The sequence below is a fragment of the Siphateles boraxobius genome, unplaced genomic scaffold (assembly GCF_051911475.1).
Source record: "Siphateles boraxobius isolate OS27281-9 unplaced genomic scaffold, OSU_SipBor_1 3, whole genome shotgun sequence".
In the NCBI taxonomy this organism is placed as follows: domain Eukaryota; kingdom Metazoa; phylum Chordata; class Actinopteri; order Cypriniformes; family Leuciscidae; genus Siphateles; species Siphateles boraxobius.
Window position 1 is genome coordinate 2432758 of NW_027508919.1, and position 25889 is coordinate 2458646.

General features: G+C 41.0%; 1 protein-coding gene across 1 annotated transcript in view; it reads right to left on the reverse strand.

The window, feature by feature from the left end:
• The window catches only part of gabra2b (gamma-aminobutyric acid type A receptor subunit alpha2b), a 73462-nt gene that overhangs the window by 36135 nt on the left and 11438 nt on the right, over nucleotides 1–25889 (reverse strand). Inside the window, exons 3-4 of the mRNA XM_077247365.1 lie at nucleotides 20550–20617; nucleotides 7354–7574 (exon numbers count right to left, since the gene is read on the reverse strand). Of these exons, the coding sequence (XP_077103480.1) occupies nucleotides 7354–7574; nucleotides 20550–20617 (289 nt within the window). The remainder of the gene's footprint in view (nucleotides 1–7353; nucleotides 7575–20549; nucleotides 20618–25889) is intronic.

A 25889-nucleotide genomic window follows, 5' to 3' on the forward strand; every position in this document is an offset into this window, starting at 1 on the left:
TTTACATGAGGAATGACTCCATTAGCCACCCACAATATGAGCTAAATGGATCATTTACCAAAAATATAAATTCTGATAACATTATGAGAGAATCAGATCAAAATTAAAGCCATTATTCACTGGAAATTCACTGGAGGGCAAGATTTCTTCAGTTTGGGGGTGTTTCTTACACAAAACGATCCAGGACTTTAGAAGACTTGGATTATAGTTCACAAGATCAAGCTTGATAGCCCAGATCTGATTTTTTGACGGTGTGAACAGACAATATGACCAAAAATCGTCTCGGTTACGTATGTAACCCTCGTTCCCTGAGTACAGGGAACGGAGACGTGTCGTCGGGGGAGTTCCCTGACGAATTGGGATCACGCTAGGGAGACCAATTGCCTTCGAGTGAATTAAAACGAGCCAATGAAAATTGGCATGCAAGATTTGCATTCCGCTACCCGCCTACCAGCGCGGGTATAAAAGGCGGAAGTAAACATTGCGCAATGCTTTTCGCTGAGGAGCCGAACGGTGTCCAGTCCTCCGCGAAGGTACAGCAACATGGCGAAGGGACGACACGTCTCCGTTCCCTGTACTCAGGGAACGAGGGTTACATACGTAACCGAGACGTTCCCTTTCGTCCTGGGAACTCCGACGTGTCGTCGGGGGAGTTCCCTGACGAATTGGGATCCCTAATAAAACGCCATGGTGCTGGCCCCTTCCAGCGCCCGGCAAAGCTACCCTGCAGCAGTTTCTTGAAATAAGTTGCGGGAGCTAGCACGGGAAACACACTGCTGTTCCGCGAGACCCGCACAGTGGATATTGGATAACACTGGGAAAGCGTTCCCTCAAGAGAGGAGGGAACGCTGCGGAAGCCCCAGTCTGACTGAGGAAGGCCAGGAATACACATATGTACTAGCCCGAAGGAATAGTGAAACATATGGCAGTCCCTGAGGTAGTCCCAATCCAAGGGAAGTGGGAGCGTACTCAACAGGGACGACGAACGAGTCCGTCAAGGGGAAGACACGGCTGAACTGCACGTGGCCTCATGGGTCACAAATAGAAACCACTGGAGCACCCAGTCTTCTAGCAGCTCCTTACTAGAGGTAGCAGACCTGGTGCCGGGCGGTCCGCCACGCCCAGCACCGGAGGGGTGAAGGAGGAACTCACGAGGCTCACCAACGTAGGGCGCCATACGGAGCAAAGAACGCACGTATCCGCTGTTTGAGGCGGAGTGGCGCAGCAAGCCGACACAACCTATTCCCTCGACCCACTGGCCGTAGCCAGAACTCGGGAGGAAACAGGTTCCACACGAAGGCTATAGAACCTAGCGAACGTGTTAGGTGTCGCCCAGCCCGCAGCTCTACAGATGTCTGTCAGCGAGGCGCCTTGAGCCAAAGCCCAGGAAGCGGCAACACCTCTAGTGGAGTGAGCGCGCAACCTGGGAGGACAAGGCTCACCCAGAGACTCATATGCTCGGATGATAGCATCCACTAACCAGTGGGCTAACCTCTGCTTGGAGACGGCCTTCCCCTTCTGCTGGCCTCCGTAACAGACAAGAGCTGATCTGAGGTTCTGAAGCTTTGCGTTCTGTCAATTTAAACCCGCAGGGCACGGACGGGACAGAGAAAAGCCAGGGCTGGGTCTGCCTCCTCCTGGGGCAGCGCTTGCAGGTTCACTACCTGGTCCATGAAGGGAGGGGTAGGAACCTTGGGCACATATCCGAGCCGGGGTCTCACACAACGTGAGAAAGGCCCGGCCCAAAGTATGCTCACTGGGGGAAACGCATACGTGCGCAGGTCCCGGGGCCAGCTGTGAGCCAGGGCGTCCGTGCCGAGGGTCCCCTCGGACAGGGAGTAAAACCACTGGCAATGGGTCGTGTCCGGAGAGGCAAACAGGTCTACCTGTGCGACTCCGAAGACACTCCAAATCAGCTGGACCGACTGGGGATGGAGTCGCCACTCTCCTGGCAGGGGAGGCAGCCGTGAGAGCTCGTCTGCCACACGGTTGAGCTCCCCTGGAATGTGAATGGCACGAAGCGACCTCAGATGCTTCTGACTCCATAGGAGGAGGTGGGAGGCAAGTCGCGACAAACGACGGGAGCGTAGACCACCTTGATGGTTGATGTACGCAACGGTCGCAGTGCTGTCCGTACGGACCAGTACGTGCTTGTGTCTGAGAACCCCTCTGAGGCGACGCAAGGCTAAGCGTACTGCTTGCAACTCTAGGCAGTTGATATGCCAATGCAGTTGAGGCCCCGTCCACAGACCTGAAACTGCATGCCCGTTGTACGTGGCCCCCCACCCGGTGGCAGAGGTATCTGTGAAAACCACAGCATGCCTGGAAACCTGGACTAAGGGCACTCCGGCCCGTAGAAACACAGGATCCGACCACGGGGAGAAGGTTTGGCGGCAGTGCGGGGTCACTTTGACCCGGAACGTGCCGCTGTGCCACGCCCACCTCGGGACTCGATCATGAAGCCAGCGCTGAAGCGGTCTCATATGTAACAGGCCGAGCGGCGTTACTGCGGCTGCCATATGCCCCAGGAGCCTCTGAAATTGTTTCAGTGGAACCGCTGTCCTGCCTCGAAAAGACCTGAGGCAGGTGAGCACTGACTGGACGCGTTCCTCTGTGAGGTGCGCAGTCCGGGCGACCGAGTCCAGCTCCATACCGAGATAAGAGATCCTCTGCACAGGGCAAAGTTTGCTCTTGTCCCAGTTGACCTGAAGCCCCAACCGGCTGAGGTGCCGAAGCACCATGTCCCTGTGATCGCACAATACATCTCGCGAGTGAGCTAAAATGAGCCAGTCGTCGAGGTAGTTGAGGATGCGAACGCCTTGTTCACTCATGGGAACAATGGCCGCCTCCGCGACTTTCGTGAAGACGCGGGGTGACAGGGCCAGCCCGAAGGGTAGGACCTTGTACTGATACGCTCGACCGTCGAAAGCAAACCGAAGAAAAGGTCTGTGTCGAGGGAGAATCGAGACGTGAAAGTACGCATTCTTCAGGTCGATCGCTGCAAACCAATCCTGGGGACGGATGCATTCGAAAATGCGCTTCTGCGTAAGCATTTTGAACGGGAGTTTGTGCAGGGCCCGATTCAAAATACGCAGGTCCAGGATTGGCCGTAACCCACCGCCTTTCTTGGGTACAATGAAGTAAGGGCTGTAAAACCCAGACCTCATCTCGGCAGGAGGGACCGGCTCGATCGCGTCCTTCGCCAGCAGGACATCAATCTCTTTCCTCAAGACAGGGGCGTCCACCGACCGCACACGGGTGAAGTGGACGCCCCTGAACCTGGGAGGCCGGCGTGCAAACTAAATTGCATAGCCGAACCGGACGGTGCGGATGAGCCATCGGGACAGACCCGGAAGCGCTCTAGCCAGGCTTCCAGATAGCGTCGCAATTAACCCACCCGAACCACCGGCGTACCCGCGGCGGGGCAGCGAGGTGGAAGACAGGTACCCGGCTCTGGTGGCGTTGTAGCGACCGAGAGCGGGGGTCTGGGTGCGCCTGACACCAACCTGCTTCCACCGAGGGGCAGAAGGCAGAGAAGGCTCGTGGGCGTTCTGCTGCGGACTGCCCGGTGGCGAGGGGAGGGGGAGAGACGAGGAACGAGGCCCTGACTCCTCGTATGCTGGTCTCTGCGCCTCCGGGCCCAGCTGCAGACCGGAGCGACGCAGCCGAGGCTGCGTCACTGCTATCTGCAAGCTGGGGAGAGGGGAACGGGAGTGGTGCAGCTCGGGGGCGGCACGCACTGCCATTCTGACCCTCTCGGACGGAGGAAACTGGTCTTATTATACTGCCAGTCTCGACCGTGAGGGGAACGAGGGACGAGGCCCGGGGGCATCGTGTCCTGGTTTCCCCTCACCCAGCGAGAGACGAGAGTGACAAGGCCGTAGCCCTCACTGCCATCTGAGCGCTGGGGCCCGTGAACGACTCAGAGGAAGTGGACTGCTCAAACTTTGGGTACCGCTGATACAGCGGCGGAACAGAAAAGAAAAATTCTCCACCCGGCCCTCCCCCGGGGGAAGGAGTGGTGATGACACGCACTCCCAGAGAGCAGATTGTCACACACTCTGGGTCGCTCATCTCAGGGTTGCTTCCCTGCGCTGGGGGAAACAAACTCTGAGCGGGCTGGTTTTGAGGCGCTTCTGGACCACCAGTGTGGACATCGTCTAACCGAGGGCCAGCGCTGTGACTAATCACGGTCAGTCACTAAGCACAGCTCAACCCCGAGTTAGAACTACGCACGTGCAGTGGTAGTGAGAGAGGAAAAACTTCTGCAGATTTAGGCATGTTTGGCTTGCCATATTGGCACCAAAAATGCTTGCATGCTGCCAAAATTCTTCACACACATCCAGGCACTTTAGAACAGCCCAGGAAAGTGTGGCTGTTAAGTCTGAATCTTCAGCATGAGAACACACCATTATAGTAGGAACTCAGCATCATTTCAGAGTATAACAGCCCTCTCTCCGATGTAGCGATCGACATCTGTCCTCCCTGGGGCCCCGAATGAAATGCTTGGTCCCTCATGAGAAGGACCAGATTCTCATCCGAAAGCCTCAACGGCACACGGCACGCTGAGCGGCTCAACCTTTACGGGAAAGGGGAGACGAACAACGTGCCGACGTGGTCATGCACTCCTGAGAGAACATGAACCACCCACGAACGCAGTCTCAACACACTGATTAGGCATGTGAAACCGTGATCGTGGCCGTCAACCAGGCATGCAAGATAGTGAACGTGGCCATCGCTTCGATGACACACGGCACGCTGGGCGCTCAAGCCTTCAGGCAGGGCGAACAACGTGCCGACATGGTCATGCTCTCATAAGAAAGCATAAACCACCCACGAACACAGTCTCAACATGTTTGCGATGCGCTAGAGGAGTGAGTGGTTCGTGCTCACTGAAACCCTCAGATCACCAATGTTATTCACCAAAGTAGCCCTCCTCTGGTGCACCAGAAGAGAAACTAGATCGGGAAATGAGCAAAGGGACTCACCTCATAGAGGCACGGGAGTCTTGATCTTGACCGCGCATCTTGAGCGCCGAATGACGCGCGCTGGGTTGCCGTGACAACTCGCGCTGTCAGCCGGCGCTCGACGGCACACGGCACGCTGAGCGGCTCAAGCCTTTACGAGAAAGGGGAGACGAACAACGTGCCGACGTGGTCATGCACTCCTGAGAGAACATGAACCACCCACGAACGTAGTCTCACACACTGATTAGGCATGTGAAACAATGAACGTGGCCGTCAAATAAGGACAGGAAACGATCGCATCCAGAAACACACGAGTGAAACGTCATCCTAAAAAGGACGCGATCTTCACTCGTGTTGCTCTTTCAGGAAGAAAGTACTCTCTCTATCGTGCTGAAGCACACAGGGACCCAACGCGGCAACACAGCGGGGAAACTGCAAGCCCGCTGTGCGCACTCAACCGTTTACCAGCTGTGAAAACAGCTTTTGAATCAACAGCATATAGACGCAGCCGGCAGACAGGAAACCGCGCGGTCGCTGAAACGCCATCTCACCAACACAGAGAGATCCCCTCCCGAAACAGCAGACTCGTAGCCGTAAGAAAAATACAATCTTAAAGCTCACTCACTCAGAGAGGACACAATCGGTCGGCTCCGAAGCTAAAAGCATTTCGCAATGTTTACTTCCGCCTTTTATACCCGCGCTGGTAGGCGGGTCGCGGAATGCAAATCTTGCATGCCAATTTTCATTGGCTCGTTTTAATTCACTCGAAGGCAATTGGTCTCCCTAGCGTGATCCCAATTCGTCAGGGAACTCCCCCAGGACGAAAGGGAACTGATATTTTTAAGTCCAATCAATGACTGTCTGACTTAAAAAAGCCAGATTTACAGTCATATTTTTTGTTCACATCATGAAGCATTAAGCTTTTATTGAATTTATTGAAAACACATTTATTGTTTTTAATTCAATGACACTTTTTGCTTTAAGTAAACCTATTTAAATTAATAAAGAAAGAAAGGTCTGCACACAAAAATATTGCTGTAAATTCAATCCCAATCTATTCTAGAGCAGTGGTTCTCAACTGGTTTGGCCATGGGACCCACATTTTAATTATTTAAAATATCTTCAAAAATGATAAAAACTTTTATATTATGGTCAGGAGAAAGAAATTAAGGTGGGGGAGTCATCTTACCCCACATCACCTTTCTTTTTGGCGATTTCTTGATTTACTAATTGACAAAATTACTATGACGTTGCATGCTTGTAATTTGACTGGACAGGAAAACAATTTTTTCGGAACAAGTTATGAAAATTACGTTGGAATAATGACAATGACATATAGCCAGACAACATCTCATCTGACCGCAGAATCAAGACAACGTTTTTTTTCAGGCACTAAACTGCATCTGACAAACGAGTCAACAGCTTTCACGCACATCTTTCAAAATAAAATTCCCGCATCTGAAAAACAGAATTCAATTTTTGGTTGTTTCTTTGACTACCCACTCTGCGACCACTAAAAACAGCCAACAATCGAGAAACACTGTTCAAGAGCATTAAACATTTTTAGAGCATTATTTTTGTATGCAGTCCTTTCTTTCTTTATTATTAACTTTATTAATTTAACACACAATCTAAAAGGGTGTAGAGCACTGTTTAAATTCACTTAATCTGTTATTGATTTAATAAATTACATGCAAAAAAAGCCTTTTGTTAGAAAAAATTGTAAATTAGCAAGCTAGTACATCAGTACGGAGCCTTTAAAGGGACATGGTGGTGGAAAAAATATGAGATGGGAGGAAAAAATATATTTCAAAACTTTTGCATTGCCCAGAGAAACTGCATTCGCTCGCCAAGAACTCAAAGGTTTTTCAAAACATCTGCTAGAGAACGCAAGTGCGTTGACATTTAGTTTTTCCTCCTGTGTCATATTTTTGTCACGATCCAATTTACAAAAAGTGGAGAAGAGGACTCAAGTGCAGTAAAAGGATATTTATTAACAAATGAAAACAAAAACAAAGCAAAAACCCACAGGGGGGTAAACATAATCAATGAAACATAAAACAGAACTGAACTAGAATGACAAACACTGACCAAGAACACGAAGACCATCACAAGGAACAGGGGTAACATAAGACAAAGATCCGACCAAGATAGCAAACAAGAAGAGACTTAAATAGGGAACAAATCAAGAGGGAACAGGTGGAAGAACTCAAGCACTAATCAGGTAACAAGGGGGGAGGGATCAAACAATGACAAGAGCACATGGCCCAACATAACAAAGACACCCATGTGCAATACGAGACAGAACAGACACGTGACAATTTTTACTTCATCACAATGTCCCTTTAGGGACTCTGTACATTAGTAGAAATAGCACCTTGCTTACCTCATGGTGTACAGCAGGGTGCCGTCATCTTGGATACGCAGCAGTTTGTTGGGCATGGTCATGTTGTGTGCGACAGATTTCTTTCCGTTGTGAAAGAATGTGTCTGGAGTCCAGATCTTACTGGCCATCAAGTTGTTCAAACGCAGAATGTTCATTGGTCCCTCAAACTTCAGTCGTTCATCCTTCCAGCTCTGCCTGAAGAACACGTCGATGGTGTACTCCTGCCAAAAGATGAAATCACAGCACAGTTTAGAATATACAAGCTTCGGTTAGATGTTTTCTGTCACTAAGGGCTCGGATGTTCTTTTGTTTGTGATAATTGGATGCACAATGCACTTTTATACTGATTGACTGACAGTGAATTTGCTGTATATTCACAATTGTAGCAAACCAATCAATTGGATGAGCTTATAAAAGTCTGCATCAGGGTTTGTGTTCCTCTTGAATTGCATGCAAATTCAAGCATTTTCTTGTCCACAAAAGACTTGGTGTCTGTAGAGTAACATTTTCTTTATCCACTTATTGTTGCACCGGTGGATAAACACAGTTTGCCAAATGATTTGCAAATGGAGTTTACTGCATTTGAGACTCAAATCCTGCTGAGGAGAGTCAATCGCTCAAACCTTTAATTAGGGCTGAGGGTGATCAGATCCCACTCTGGGCTCCAAGAGAGACTTGTGCCCCCCAGAGTTATCATTACAAGCTCATCAAGGATGATAGAACAGGGAAAACTTTTAAAACACTTTAAAGAAAGATTAGGAGTAGCTTTTGAAAAGGGGAAAAGGTGGAGTTCTAACTAACAACCAACAAGTTTCCAGTGACAAGCGGTTTGGCTACAGTAAACATAAAGCTGTAACGTGACAAAATCACAGCCAACCAGAACATAGTTGATGTTTAATATATTGCTATGTGGAGTGAAATTTTGAACCAATAAAATTTCACAGTGTGCGGGGCTACAAAACACTTCCGCACTATAAGCTGATCTGGCAGGTAAAACTGTGATTACAGTTAACTAAAACCATAAAACATAAATACGCATTAACTTCAATCAAATATTCATTTCAGCTCTTTTATTTAGTTTAAGTTGACATTTAACCATGAGAAAAAAACACATTCTTAAAGGCCATGTTTGTCGTACAATAAATAAAACATACAAAATAAAAACTATATAGACATAAAAAATATATAAAAATAAATCTGAGATAAACATGCAATAAGATTTTAATCAAAATGAAAACAGAAAATATAAAAAAATTATTAAAATTATTAATCAAAACTATAATAGTATCTCAATGACGCTATAAAACAACACTGTTCTAGACTACAAGCAAATCTTGTCAGAACGCAGATCGAGACTAAAAACAGTTCTAGACTGATAGCAGTTATTCAAAACACAATAGACCACAAAACACTTAGGAACCATTAACAGAAAAGCGTTTTTTTTTTTAATTGTAAAAAGGTTTTTTAGAATTACATAATGCGAGACACGCTGCAAAAGACATGTCCGTCTAGCGCATGTTTGCATAGAAAAACAATGGAAAAGCATGAAAATGCAAAAACGGAGTGAATGGACTCAGAGACTATAAAGTAGATCTAGCAAGTTAAACCAATTCAAGATTAACAAAAATCACAGACTGAAAACCATTCTAAAATGAGTAAATGTAGAGTGGAAGAGGTTCTGGGCCCTGTTTACACCTGGTATTAAGATGCGTTTTGGTCGTTTTGATCACAAGTAGACGAGGAAGACACATTCCTGTTTACACCTGGTGTCTCTTTTGTCCGCTTTCAACCACTTCTGTCCTGATTTCTTCGAGGGGAGGGTAAATGTATGTTTTTTTTTCCAGATCTTTCAATCTAATGGACGAAATAAGCTCTCGCAATTTACATATGAACGGGATCGGAGACGACGGAAAAACACAATGAGAGCAGCAGCTTTAGTTTCTGCTCTGACAGCCACAAGACCCGGCGGACACTGCGAGTGTGTGTTAGAAATCAGGAATGGTGAGAGAACATTGTGCTTGGTAGATTTTTGTCTTCAAACCAAACTTTTGTCTTCAGTCGACAGTTTAAATCCCGTCTGTCTAGAGCTCTTCCCATAATGTTCACGAGTTAGGTCACTTGGTGGAGAGTAGGCGTCTTTTGTGGCTGTTTGAACATGAGTGTTTACACTACGAAAGCAATCTGGTCGAATGTTAGAAAACTACCTCTGGAAGTGATTGAAACTGGACAAGCTCAAAACATTTTAGACCCCATTTACACCTGTATTTAGCATCGTCCACTTGTGATCTGATCGATCAAAATGCATCTTAATACCAGGTGTAAACAGGGCAGACTCAAAACAACTCTAGAATAAAAGAACAATAAAACGACAGCATTTCAAGAATAAAAGCAGCTTGACTGGAATCAGCTCCTGATTTAAAAGCAGTGCTAGACTAACTTAAATCCATTCTCCATTGAAAGTTCCAGACTATGAGTTCTCATTCAAAGCAGTTTCAGACTGAAGTGCCTCACTGCAAGCAGTGAGACAGAAGCACTGTGCCAGGAGTTTTATTACTGCTCCGACAGTGTCAGAACAACACAGTGATCCCGCCGCTGCAGGTGCTGGTTTTAATGGATGTACAGCTCGTGGCACGTCTCTCAGATTGGGACGTTTCGTCCAGTCAGCACTCTGAAATGGTTATGACGGTCTAATTTCAGTCAAGAGGCTTGTATTGTCCCAGCTGAGGAGGGTTTATATGAACATCCATTAACAAGAGATGAACCACGAAACCCCAGCACCACGCGAACCCTGCACTCGCATTATTACAGATACTCCCACAACATACTGTACATGCACGCACGCACACGCACACACACCACACACAACACACACACACACACACACACACACACACACACACACACACACACACACACACACACACACACACACACACACACACACACACACACACACACACACACACACAAACACACACACAAACACACACACACACACACACACACACAAACATCACGGAGTAAGGGAAATAAAGATAAGTAGGTGGTGAGGTCAGGAATGAGTGTTTATGAGATTGCCTCACAGGTGCTGAGTATGCATTTACATTGTATTATTCATAGATGCATCATTTATGAGAGTGCGTGTGTGTACAATACTGTTTATTAGTTTGGGGTCTGTAAGATTTTCTAATGTTTTTTGAAAGAAGTCTCTAATGCTCACCCAGGCTGCAGTTATTTGATCAAAAATACACTAAAAATGTATTATTGTGAAATATGCTTACAGTTTAGAATAAATGTTTTGTATTTTAATATATTTTAAAAATCTGAATTTTCCAATCTTCAGTTTCACATGATCTTTCAGAAATCATTCTAATATGCTGATTTTCTGCTCAAGAAACATTAATTATTATTATCAATGTTGATGTAACAATCACCAGTGAGAGTGCCCGGGATAACCATCAGAGGGCACTCCAACCCGGACAATCACCACACACCCACAAACTACACTTCCCATAATCCTTTGATCACATTCACCTGTATGTCATTACCTTTAGCTCACCCCATATAAGCCTGGTTTTCACATTCATTCCATTCGAAGTCTTGTTTAGTGTCTCTACTGCAATTCCGAGTATTCTCACAATTCTTCCAGTGTTCTTGGTTTTTGATCTTTGCCCGTTTCTTGGATTCCCCTTCCTTTTTGTTTGTTTGGACTGCTTACTTTGTGTTTATGACCTCTTGCCTGTTATTTGGATTAAGTCTTTGGATTACCCTTTCAAATAAATACTGCATTTGGATCATGGGCGTCGGAAGCAAACAATAAAATGTGTGTGGTCATCCTCCAGATTTTTTTTTTTACTGGAGTAGATTAGGGGTGTTCCCGAAGCCAAATACCTGTTATAAAATCTCTATGCAATAATGAGTGAAGTGAATGAGTGAAAGTAAAAATGAAACGAGCGCAAATCCGTCTATGCGTGCATCTGCCAGAAATCAGAGCTCGGTAAGAGTAATATCAACTCAAATCGGCTACTACATCATATACATGTTATATGATATGATATTGTATATTATTGGATGTATATTTAAATGATCAACAAGAATGAAAAATTCTCATTTTTGTCATATGAAAAATAACGTGATCATCAGCATTTAATGGCATATAAATTAAAACTCAATGTTACTGAATGAATTGTCGACACAGGACGAGCTACAGGACTGTGAAGCATTAGGGGTCTTGATGGACTCGATCTACTCCATCTATGTTTAGATGATCTTTCTGAATCCAGAGATATTCTTTGACAAAAACGCGATTTCCTGAGCATTTTGCTCAAAAGGTTGTGTGTGTGTGTGTGTGTGTGTGTGTTTAGCAGTTTAAGAATAACAGCATTTTAAAAGTCACAACACCTGTAGATTTAGCTATATTGTATTAATAGTGTTGTCTAACACATTTATCAGCGCCGCAGAAACTCAGGCACATGTCTGGGTTTTCAAAGGCAATTGAGAGATTTTAATATTGGTCAGTATTGTTCTATTAAGATATTTAAATATCGGTCAGTTTTGTTCTTTCTTTAATGTTGGTTAGTTTCGTTCTGGTAAGAGAATTCAATGTTAAACGTTTCTTTGCTATTAAGAAATATTGGTTGGTTTCATTCTTAAAAGAGATTTAAATTTTGGGCGGTTTTGTTCAAAGTGAAAGTAAGTGATTCTCAAAAAGTATTAATGAAAATTAAAATTTGAAAAATCTTTAACGTGATAAAAAACAACAACAACATTCTGTCGTATATATATAAAAAACAGATTCTCAACCTTAAATGTGGGTGCATTAGTAAGGGCAGTGTGGCAGCAGATATCAGTTTATCTGAATGTCTCACCCCAGCAGTGTACAGAGGCTCCTGGGGCCCTAGGGCAGCATAGGGGCCCAACAAATACTACTTCATCTCTAACCCCTCTCTCCACTTTTCTAGTTGTCCTTCCATCTCATTCGCCTCTTATTCCATACCATCTGCTCCATGGCTCAGAGGCACACTGCATTAATAGACAGGATGACCTTCTGCGCTGTTGTGTGTGTGTGTGCATCTTGGCTTTGCTTAGGCAAGATAAAGCAGCACCGGAGGCTCTGTGCAGAGCGTGTTTATCAGGATACAGAACCTCCCGTGTTCACCCTCATCCATCATGGCAGGACATCCCGCATAAGGATGATGTTGGTTTAAGATTCCCAGTGCTACCCACAAGTTATATCGGTCACCGCACCTGCTGACAGAAGCTAATAATTATAAAGAGAAGGAGGCATGAAAGAAAAAGAGAGGGAATATGGATCCACAAGAAAGAGAAATCACAAATTAAATCTCTCAACCCTATAAAGCCTACTGTATCATATTTGATACTCAAATTTATAAGGCCTCTAAATGATCAACATAATCAAAACTTTGCTGAAAAACCTGTTGCACACAATCTACTACATGCCTTCTGCTGTCTGAGTTTATACTGTTTTTTAGCAAGTAAATGTACTTTTAGTATAATTGTAAAAACATACCGTTTCAGGTCATGTGTCTTTTTGCTGTGAAATTTTTACAGATTTTTATAAAGAGAACATACAAATAACTATTATCTTGTTAGTAATATATCAAGATTCGATTTTCAAGATTTTCAACTTAGGTTTACTTGATTATCCATTAGGGGTGTAAAGGTACATGTATTCATCCTGAACCATCACAGTACAGATATCATGGAGTATGGACGGCATACAGTCAGACATACAGACATACGGCATACAGTGAAAATAGACAGTCACAGGCGAGCCACACTCCAATCCAGAAGGGGGCGTACGTGGTAATGCCACGTTGTTCGCTAACCGCCACAACAGGGAAAAAAAAGCAGAAGAAGAGACTATCTATGCATCTACTGGGTGCTTCTCATTTCTAATTTGTGCATCCTCGTTTCCTTTGCTCGCTTCCTTTCCTCACGTCTGTGCACGCGGGCGCACTTCCGGAAAAATCCGCCAAAAATGATTTATGATTGATCAACCGGCGCATCCCTAGTTAACTCTATGTTGTGTCTATTAAACTATTTAGTAGAAGTACAGTAGATGTAGGAAAAGCATCTCAGACAATCTATACTTGAAAGAAAAAATCTATCTAAAAATCAGTTAAGTCTCCAAAAGCAACCTTTAAACATGACCATTTTCCTTTGGGAATAGGCGGTTTACTGATGCCACCAGGAAAACCGTGATTTGCAGTTGACTCTATGAATGCTATTTGTGTCACCCACAATTTAAACAGAATCACCCTGGTACTTCACATATTCTAATAAACCCTGTCTAACCGATGTCAACCTGACTGCAAACATGCTAACGCTCAGCAGCCACACCTACATGACCTCTTCAGCTCATTACCCATGAGTCTCTTCACTCAGCTGTTTACCTGAGTGTCACACGGTTCCCAACAGGGTCAGCTCTAATGATGAGGGTTAGCATTGCCACAGGGCATGAGACAGAGAGAGAGAGAGAGAAACATTCATTGTAAACCCACAGTGCAGGAAACAAAATCCACAGGCTTTTCTAAACGGCTCAAAGCTCTTGACGATAACAATATGACCTCTGACTTGAAGCGAAATTGCAAAACAACAAGCAAATGACAGTGCCACTTGTTTACCAGCTATTTACAAACTAAAGAATCAAACTTTTATATGATTTAGAGTACGCTGCACTCCAGTGCTGGGCCAATGCTGCATCGTCACAACTCGATTCGCTCAGAAATTTGCGTCTCAGACAGCACGTGAAAACTGAACTGACCTCTCTTTAAAGTCTTCTTGCGCTTGAACAGACATATTCAAACAAAATTGTCAAAATGCCCATTGGCAAGTATCCTCATATACATAGTCAGTTATGTCTTAAGTGACACTAAAATATTGGAGAAATAAACGCATGTGTGTCAGTATATTGGATCCGTGCAGGTCTTAAAGTGACAGCAGCCTAATATTCCTGCTGCTGTCTGTGTTTTTTATTTTAATCAAACAACAAAAGACAAAGAATATGACTACCTGCTCTTGACTAAATAACATTTGTAACTTTATTAAGGATTAATCTAGATGTTTCATGGATGATAAAAAAAAAAAAAAAAAAAAATATATATATATATATATATATATATATATATATATATATATATATATATATTTATGGCCAGTAAATGTTCTTAAGTCTCTGGCCATTGGCAGGTGTGGACAAATGTTTGTTTTAGGCCCTGGCAACAAATGAAAAATGCATTATTCACATGAAAAAGAAACACTGAAATACTCTAAAGGGGAAAGAAATACAACTTTCACTCAATTTATTTAATTAAAACTAACAAATTATAATTAAAACTAAAATTATAATTCAAATAAAATGTAACGATCAATTAATTTTATCAATACATTTTTTGTTATGAATGAAATATACAAGTTTTTTTAAAATATTTTTAAAAAAGTCTCTCCTGCTAACCAAAAATGTATCAAATTATTTAAAATATAAAAAAACAGTAAAAAAAAAGAAATATTATTACATTTAAAACAGTTGTTTTTAATTTGAGTATGTTTTAAAATGTAATTTCTCCTGTGATCAAAGCTGAATTTTCAGCATCATTAGTGTCACATGATCCTTCAGTGTCACATGATCCTTTAGAAATCATTCTAATATGCTGATTTGCTGCTCAAGAAACATTTATGATTACTACTATCAATGTTGAAAACAGTTGTGCTGTTTAACATTTTTATGGAAACAGTGATGCATTTTTTTCAGGATTCTTCGATGAATAGAAAGTTCAAAAAACTTATGTTTATTGAAATAGAAATATGTTCTTTAAAAAAAGTATATATATATATATATATATATATATATTTATATATATAAAATCAACATTTTCCTGATTGCCATCTTGGATGAAATTTTTTCACTGATCTTGTAGCAGTGAATTATGGAATTGCCTTTTCTGGAATTGACTTTGCATTACAATTCTGTCAAGGTAAGCAGGTCACTAGGTTTTGGAGCAGAGCTGACATTGACACTGATATGTGTATTTGCATGCTGAATTCACAAAGAAAGTATAATACAGAGAACAGCTAAATTCAGTGAGGCAAAATGAGTTATTTTAAATAATTGATAGAGCAAAGATTTGTGAGCAGAATGAGGAAGGACTAACTGTTAGTACATAGAGAGGGAATCTATTTCAAAAGACGAGGAGAGAAAAAAATGACCGTCAACTGACAGAGCACTTGAAAAGAAAAAAGCGAGAAGGAGTGGCAGAGGAGGATGATAAGCTCCGGGGGAAATGTGGAGGGGCAAAGAAATGGAACAATTTGTCTTTGAAAATGAAAAACATATATCAAAGACTTCGACATGCTCTCCCTCCTGCGAGACAAGGTCAGCATGCTAACGTGTGGAGACAGAGTACAGACGTCGCTATACAATGGATAATGCCATGCATTGTATGCTTCAACACAGAAGAGCACGAAAAGAAGGAAGAGTGGATGAGCAGAAGGAGAAGCAGACAGAAAGTGAGAGATAGAGGAATGGAAAGAGGAACAGCAGTATGCTTTCTTGGGTCTGAGGAGCAGAAGGTGTAGCATCTGGGTGTAATCTCATAGACACAGGAGATTTGAGGGTTGAGACGCTCACACTGAGACACTGGTGAGTGGACACATGGACGCACAGCACACATACAAATGTCGCATGGTTACCATAGTTTCCAACAAAATATCACAGTTACTGCCGTCCTTAAAACAAGAAATTCAACAAAATGAGTTAGCAAGCAATTTACTTTGACAGAGAAGTCCTAAATTCCGAATAAATGTCCTCGTAAATACATTTAAAAAAATGAATTTAATGATTCTAAAAATGTCAAGTGGTGTAATCATCAAGTAAAAAAGTAAAAAAAAAAGATTTTGTACACTTTATCTTTATCCCTGCACCTGCTCGCGCAGACATCGGTTAGACAGACGTCAGTCACCGAGCACCACAACCGAAACAACAGGCATCTTTTACAGTTCCTCCTGAACCAAATCAACCAGCTTATGCTGCGTTCACAACATAACTGTAATTTGAAAGAGATGGAAACCCGTGATATTGCACGGTTTGTGCCTCGAATTTATGTGTTTCAATGGCAAAACTATCAACGGCAATATGAATCTGTAGCAGACAGGTGATACAGGTAAGAGCTCTTTATTATTGTAATGTTATGTGCTTTGAGACATGAGGTAGTTTAAGGCAGTCTCTCATCTCGTAACACTTTGCACACTCTGCTGTGTGCGTTCATGTGTTTTGAAGGAGGCGTGGCTTTGGAGACGCTCTGAAGGGAGGGTGGAATCTCATGATTTCAAAGCTAACTTGCTATTGCTAGCTGCTCCGAAAATTGCCTAGCCTACCTAATAACAAAAAGTGAGCATTTCATCACTGACCTAAACACTACTGTGATATTTTTCAGGTATATTTCTGCAATGGACAGCATGCGCAAGCTAATATAGGCCAAGCCAAACTAGTGCAACTGCATGAGTTGATTGTTAATTTGTTTTGTTAGTTTGTTTGCAGCTGAATCAAAGGTTCATTTAATTTAATGGCTTTCGATTAAAGTTCATTTGAAGCTCCAGGGTGGGCTGTTAAGAATGAGTGTAACGTGCAATCACGTGTGAGAACAATCAGAGCACATTGTTAGCACACAGCTAACGTGCTTCATATTCAGTGCAGCTTATATGAGTCATATTTTCTCTTCTCAGAACAAAAACTCCATCAACAAGCTCTGAATCCATTGGGAAATGTCAGAGCGACGGTGTGAGTCAGCAGAGTCAGGCACTAATTCAGAGTCACGGATGCAGTCAGGTGACAAAGCCTTTCATTTCCTGCCTCGGTTCCGTCGGATATGAAACTCATCCGGGTCACCATGGACCACTGGTTATTGAGCACTGACCGCTTCCCCACACGGATCCAAAAAGAGCTCGCTATCACAGATTGATATGTGTGGACATAAATGCATTAGCTGTGGCACTGTTCAAAAAACAACACCTGTACAGATGGCGCCCATCTGTAGGCATTAGTTAGATAAAAGAACGATCAGCTGTTGTGTTATTCACATTTATGTATTTGGCAGATGCTTTCATGCAAAGAGACTTGCATTGCATTCAAGGTGCATTCTCTGGAAATCAAACCCATGACCTGGCCATGCTCTACTATTGTTTGAGCTACATTATGAGTCATCGCTAGACATAAAGTAGGCTAAACCTCAGATGGCTTGCCTGTGAATGGTCTGATTCATACAAAAATAGCTCCAATCTCAGTGGCTGGCTCCTAATCATTATTTTTCATTTATTATATATATGTATTATATGTATTATATATATATATATATATATATATATATATATATATATATATATATTTTTTTATATATTCTGTGAGCTTTGAAACCCCAGATAAAAGGCAGGATAATTGAATCTAATGTTTTGAAAAAAAATAGGAATGTTTTGAAATAGATACAAGAATCTAGGCAGACAGACCATTTTAACAGCGTTTATACGGCCTATCATTAAAGAGGAAGAGTTCCCCATTTGCTAATCTTTAAATCCTCCAATTTCTGAAGAAAATTCAACTTAAAAATTAATTTAGGGTTTTTGCGCAAAACAACTCCAAGATACTTAAGTCTGTAAATAATTTTGAAAGGGAGATTTTGTAGGAATTCAGTATCAAGATCACCACATAAAGACATGAATTCACTCTTCTGCCAATTAATTGTATATCCAGAGACTGTACCAAAAGATTCCATAAGATCTAACAACAAAGGGACTGACTGCTCAGGATTTGACAGAAAGAGAACAACATCATCTGCGTATAAGGAGATGATCTACATTTCCCAGTCTTACAGGCTCAATAGATGGATGGTTTCTAATACTAATCACAAGGGGTTCGATCGCAATTGCAAAAAGCAAAGGGCTGAGGGGACATCCTTGACGTGTCCCTCGATGTAATAAAAAGGACTTTGACTTTTCTTGATTTGTGAGTACGGAAGAGGTTGGGTGAGCATATAATGTTGTAATCCATGACACAAAACGACTACCAAACCCACATTCCTCCATAACTTTCACCATATAAGGCCATTCCACCTGATCAAAAGCCTTTTCTGCGTCTAAGCACAGAGCAGCCACTTTAGAGCCTTTTTTATATTTATTGTACATTATGTTCATTAATCTTAATGAACATAATGTACATAATGAACATAATGTTCATTAAACATAAAAAAATGAAAATCTATTAGGAATAAAACCAGTTTGCTCCATATGTATAATGGATGAGATGTATTTATTTAACCTATTAGCTAATAATTTTGTAAACATTTTAATGTCAGAGTTAAGTGATGCAATAGGCCGATAAGATGAAGGCTCAGTCTCATCCCTACCCTCTTTCAATATTAGTGAAATATTAGCATCATATAATGTGTCAGGGAATTTTTGAGCTTACTGTGAAGACATTTATAATGTTACAAAAGTTTTATATTTCAAATAAATGCTGTTCCTTTCTATTCATCAAAGATTTTTTTTTTTTTTTTTTATCATGGTTTACAAATGTAAATTAAGCAGCACAACTGTTTTTAAAGGGGGCCTATCATGCCATTTTACGAATTCTTGATTTTGTTTTTGGGGTGTACTAGAATATGTTTTAATTCTCGATTGTTCAAAAAACGCATAATTTTTCACATATTTTACATGACAGCTCCTTTCTCCCCTATCTGGCTCGAACACCCCGATTTCGAGGAAGCCCTTCCTTCCTAACTACGAAATGTGCTGTGATTGGTTAACTGGTCCAGTGTGTTGTGATTGGTAGTGCTTGGCTCGTGTTCAGGAAATGTCCCGCCACTCCATAATAGCGAGTTCTTCTCTAGTGTAAATATTGAGGAGGGAGTCAATTTCAAACCATTTTGAGCCTGATTCAGACCCTGACAATGTTAACGGACAAGAGAATCATGCAGAACGGATTTCATGCACAGACTTTGCAAGCATGGATTTCACGGGATGTTTCAGAGTGGTATCTTTTTTTGTAATTTTCTTATATTTTATAGATATGGATGGATGTTACCATTTAATCGTGATATTTGTCGGAAAACTATGGTAATTCAAACAGTAATCGTTCACAAAATCATGGTTAATTTTCATAAGGAGCAGTGAACTGTCTTACAAAAGCGAAAGCTTACAAAACCAACAGAAAATAGTTTACTTCATAAACTGCAGCGCACAGATAAACGTTGGGGTCATAATGTTAAGGAACAGTGTTTAAAATAAATTATAACCACTCTATGTTCATCAGTCTTAGGAAGGTCAAACAAATGAGTTTTGGAAATGTGAAATGAACAGCGTCTCTTTGACATAGCGGCAAAACTATCTTCTCTAATGCCGCTCATCCAGGTCTCGCCCCCTTTTTTGCATATTCCGCGGGTGGGGATTATTTAAATGAGTAACATTGTGACTTCATAAGATCCCAAAAAAATTGTGTTGTAGTCCAAACATGTCATTCGTTGTAGTTCTTGAAAAGCGGATTCTGTTAAATAAAATATCTCCCTTTGGAGTGGACTTTGAGCTTTGTAAACTTGCAGATCTTTTTTATGCTCAAAACAGCAACATCACACACCAACTAAAGTTGAAAAAGTGGAAAAGCATAATAGCCCCCTTTAACATTGATAATAATCAGAAATGTTTCTTGAGCAGCAAATCAGCATTTTAAAATGATTTCTGAAGGATCATGAGACACTGAAGACTGGAGTAATGATGCTGAAAATTCAGCTTTGAATCACAGGAATAAATTACATTTTAAAATATATTCAAATTGAAAATATTTAACTCTTTTAATGTATTTTTTGATGAAATAAATGCAGCCTTGGCGAGCAGAAAAGACTTTAGACTTTGTCAATACAAAAAAGCATTACAAAATCTTTCTGACCCCAAACATTTGAATGCCAGTGTATGTACTTCGTTGCACTCCAATCTTTTGTTGAACAGTAAATAAATTCAGATTCACAATCCCCTATACAGGTAAACAATCTGTGGTTGGCTTGACGGTCTCTTTATGTCTAGGTAGGTGATTCTTGGCTCGAAAAACCTGCAAAGTGCTGGTCCAAAAGGCTGACAGTGATGCTATTCATCCACGTCTGACAAACAAATGCAAAATAATGAATTCCACTTACCATATCGGTGTCTGAAACAGGGCCAAAACTGGTGACGTAGATGTCAGTCTTCACTGTGGTAACTCGATCTGGAGAAACATCAAAATGACCAGTGTTACTTTCCCAGAATGCAACAGTGACAGCCCTGCCTTATTCATCTACCTTGAAAGGGGTATCTTTATAAAACTGCAGAAACGGATGGTGAATTTCACATTTTCTTTACAGTTTCACACCAGAAAGAGCATTTTTCTCTCTCCAGCCCTTTTTAGATGAAAGTGTGCATTAGGCAGGGGGTAAATGTGCTTGCATTTACTGGCCCGGTGTTAGGTTGGCTAGTAATCAAATCTTTCTGTTGCTGCTTCAATATATTCATATTTTGTTTGATACCTTTATCTGAGCCTTCTTTTTTCTTTTCTCTCTTTCTGGCATTCGAAAGAGCTAGTGATATTTCCTCTTCTCGCTGGTCTATACAACACAGGCACACAATAAGTGCATTCATACAGATAGTGATGTTTTATATACAGAACTACAACACAGACTATTCAAAACATTGCACAGCCTTAGAAATACATGAATGCGCACGTAAACTATTGCATTTTTCACTGACGCACATAACTGTTGTTTTACTAAGCAGAGCTCTAATAATTGATTTTGAACAACGATACAACAAAAATTCTGCTTTTATCTACAAAAAAAAAAAAAAAAAAAAAACCCCCAAAAAAACGAGTTTCGAAGACAAACAAATGCAGAACAGTACTTTTTCCTATATTCAGATAATATCAGAATGAATGATACATTGCAGCTCGTGAGATCAAAGCAAGAGCCCGGGGTTCTTCAGTGGTTCTTTAGTGCTTAAAAGCAGCGAGTGTTCTGGGCTTCGAGATGTGTTATATTAATAGCTGTCTAATGTAGGGGTGGTTTATTCAGCTCTGAGCTTGAGGAAAGATGCTCTGAGGGTTTTTTGTTCACTTATTCTCCTGTTTCACACAAACAATACAACCTGAAGAAAATGCAGACTAATCACCCGATGACAACAACAATCAAACAAACAAGAAGAAATTACTGCGCATCTAAAAAACAATGTCACTCTATCTCTGTCTGTCACTCTCACGTCTCTACAATTGCCCTAATTATACAATGTTGCATGCTCGTCTGGGCACCGTCCCAACGAGGATTAAAAAAAGGGCAAATGTACTGATATTCATCTCTGACTACATTTTGCATGCAGTTTTTGCAGAGAATCAATAGACTGCTGGGAAAGTATAAAAATATATAGAAAAACATAGAATTTGAATGCAAAACTAGAAGTTTTGTGAGTACTGTTTGCCTGTATAAAACTTGCCAATCACAACAGTGTTGAAGGTAGTTGCAATAGTGTTACTATGCAGTTGTCAGGAGTGGTTTTAGTGTATTGCTATGCAGAGTAATCAAAATAATATTGGAACACATTATGGCTTAATCTTTGCGAATATCAATTCACAAAGGCTGTGATGTCATTAAATAAACGAGCTGCCTGTTTCAGAGTGAAGCGCAAAACTATGTTCATTTACACGCAAGCAGCTCATGATCCATGATTTTTCAGTGTTTCGCCATTTCACCTGTCCTCCATATTTGTAATGAAAAGTGTTTATAAAATGTAAAGGCCTAAAATAAAAGCTTGATGGTTTAAGGTTTGAATATGAAGACTTTAAGACGTATAAATATTGTAATTTATATTTAAAAAAATATTTTACAGTGAAATTGTTTTATTAAGACAGTAATATTTATTTTCCTCCAGGAAATTTTATTTAATAATAATAGTAATAATAATAATAATAAATAATTATAGCATAATAATAGTAATATTAATAATACGATCACAAAAATGTTTGACCAAATTGTGCAGTCCTACAAAAGGCACAGCAAACCTGGAACTGTAAAATAAAAATAAAAGTAAAAAAATAAAAAAATCAGATTTGAAATTGTACGTACTGCCTCAAGTCAAAACCCTCAAATCTTTATGATATTCTGGTCTTGGTCACTCCTTCAGTGTAAGTTTAAGAGATTGTCTTCATCCATTGACTAGCTACAAATTGTAAAACATTTTTTTAATTGTTTTTTTTATACAAAATTAACTGAGCAGTTTTAATAAAATATAAATTATAAGCAATAATAATATTGCTATTCCAGTAATGCCACTGAAAATTAAGACTACGCATCTTTAAAACAATGAATGTTTCACTCTCTACAATTGCCCTAATTACTCAATGCCACACGGCGCTTTCCCAACAATGATAAAAAGGGGAAAAATGGTGACTGAGTTGAAAGACTGCTGGGAAGGCATACAATAAAGCTTTTATAAACCGCAGCTCCTATTGTGCATGGCTATCAGGTGCCATTATTCTGTGAGGTTAGACGGTTGTGTTGTTAGCGGTCTGTGTGTCTGAGTGAATGTAAAGTGGCTCAGCCGGGTCTCAGAGGGACGGGGGTAGGGTCGAGAGTCTGTCTGAAATGAGACTGGGGGAGGTTTATAAAGAAGTGCTCTTATACATGAGATTATTCACATATGCAGCAGAGCGATTCGTAACGCAGGCAGTGTCTGAGGGAATGCCCTCTTTTGTTTGACTTCACCTCTCTCTCTCCTTCCTTCAGCTTTTCATTCATCATTCAAAACCTAGTGAACTACCTTGGTGTTTACTTTTTACATCGGCAGCTGCCTACTAAAGGCCATTGCACACTGAGTCCGAAATTTTCGTATGCGCTTTTTCGTATTCGTGATTCCGTGGCTCTGAATTGTCAAAACATCATTCAAACACCATTCAAACTGCTTGCTACGGATGCGAAAAATGCAGAAAATCGAACCCAATCCGAAATTTCTTTATGACGGATGAAAGTTTCGGAGGCAGTGTGCAAGCGTGATTGACATAACGTGAGGTCGAAATTTTTTTTTTTTACGTGAGAAAATTTCAGATGCGAATTTCGGAATCAATGTGCAATGGCCTTAAGGATGCATTCTAACTGAAAGGAAACCTAACAGAATGATTTTAAACGCTCCACATAGTTGGCACCTCCACACGTCAAATATGAAGTCAGGGCTCTCAGTGTTACGAATTGAGCATGACAGTCACTCATTTCGGTCTTTTGTCACGCTCTCCCGCCACACATTGTATTTCTCACGATGAAAAACTATTTGTAATATATTTAATATGCCACAGCGGCCAAAACTCTGGCCGTTCCGCTCTCACTGTGGAACCGGCAGCAATCAAGCGTGTCCCCTATGGTGTTGTTCGTCGAGCTACACAATAGCCAATCAGAAAATAGCACTATTGTATCTGGGTAACATTTAACGCAAAAACCAACAAAAAAAATTTATCCATTAACCCCCCCCAACATCCCACCCCCCACCCCCGTCGGCTGGGTGTCACTCTTGCCTGTCTTCAAAACTTGAGAGCCCTGTGAAGTGCAATTGAAACACGACTCACAATTTATTTCAGTTTGGTGTTAGCATGTTGCTAAGCTAACAGTGTGATACCTTTTAAACACTAAGTTTTTAATCGTATTGACCACAAATCATTGGTCAGAAAATTAGCTAAATTTAAACAAATGCACAACTTAAAAAGCCATCACTTCAGAGCGGTTCAGCAAGGTGATGAATCACAATGAAACACGAGTTGGTGATGCTCCAGAGCGGTGTCTAGAAGATCTGGAGATACACATAATAATAAATGCATCTCGACCACAGTGAAGCACGTAGGAAGGGTGTCATTGTTAACTGCTGGTATTGGTGAGCTACTTTACTGTGAAAAGTCATTTAATGCTTTGGAATATAGGAGAATATTACAAAATGGCTTGCTTAAAGGAAAGTTATCATCTAGGAATGATTAGATGTTATTTTTCAACAAGACAATGCTCCTGTCCAAAGATCAAGTCCATCAAGCTCATGTTTTGACCTGGTCAGAGTCCAGATTTGAACCGTATAGTGAATATTTGGTCTCACATTAAACTCAAACGAACTGCGAGACATTTTTTTAACTACTAATACACTGTTTGAAGACAAACAGTTTACAAATAGTTCTTCCTGTTAAAGGCTTTCTGTTAGTTTAAACATTTAAAGAAATCAAATGGGAAGGCTAATCCATGCTAAACTACTTTATCTACAGTATTTGTGTGATTCTTGCTAATTTCCTGACCAGTGATAGATTAAAATGGTTAAGACAAATAAAAGACCACAAAATAATGTGCCAATTTTGGCTTGGCTGTTCTTTATTTGTTTGATTAATTTTGCGATGCTCTCTGTGATTGTTTACCTATTGCTTTCAATCTTTATAAACCTTGAATCAGAAATAGCAAACATTCTAACAACATGTATGAAAACGCTCGCAATGGCAATAACAACACCATAAATTCACATTGAACTAAATCAATGGCCTCTTGAGGACAAAATGATTATCCAAGTTTCGTTTATGCACCTTCTAAATGTTCCATTTATGAGATCATTATATCCTCATTCCAACAGCGTTAAACTCCTCTACACAACACAAGATATGCTCTTTGATTCGCTCACAAAAGTTAATAAGCCATAAACATGAATGGAATAACAATGCATTCAGCCATTCTGAGATAGATTGACGGACTGCCGTATCGGATGGAGGAACAGGGGGGTTGTGGGAGTTTGGCCTGAGGAATGATGAGTAGCCTATATCGACCGCTCTGACTGTTTTCCCCTGAGTCTTGGTGCTGTGAACGGATGGGCGTAGCGGTGGACAAAAAAAAAAAAAAAAAAAAAATTAAACACAAAAAAGCACATGTTTCACAGGATTAACCGTTGAACACAAAAAACAAATCATGTGAGTTAAAAGATGACAAAAATCAGTGGAGTCATTTAAAAAGAGACCATCACAACATTATTTTGATATTAAATGTATGTGTATATATACAGTATATATACACACACGAGTTGCCTGGTGATGCCATAACACTATAATATTGGTTACACTATAACTATATTACTTGAAATTAACACATTGGTAGCTATATTACTTAACATGAACTAACAATCATAAATATTTCGGAAACACTTTACAATAGTTTCATGAGTAACATGAACTAACAATGAACAATATGTTTTGACAGTATTTATTAACATTTGCTAATGTCGTTAGTAAAAATGTCGGTGTTACTGTAGTTCAGAGTGCATTAACCAACGTTAACATATGGAAAATTTGATTTTTGTAAATGTATTAGTAAAGACAGAGATTAACAAATGTATTGATCATTGTTATTTATTGTTAGTTAATACATTAACAAACATTAACTAATGGAACCTTATTGTAAAGTGTTTTGTATTCTTTTCTCACATAAAGTAATTCATTCAAATTAAGA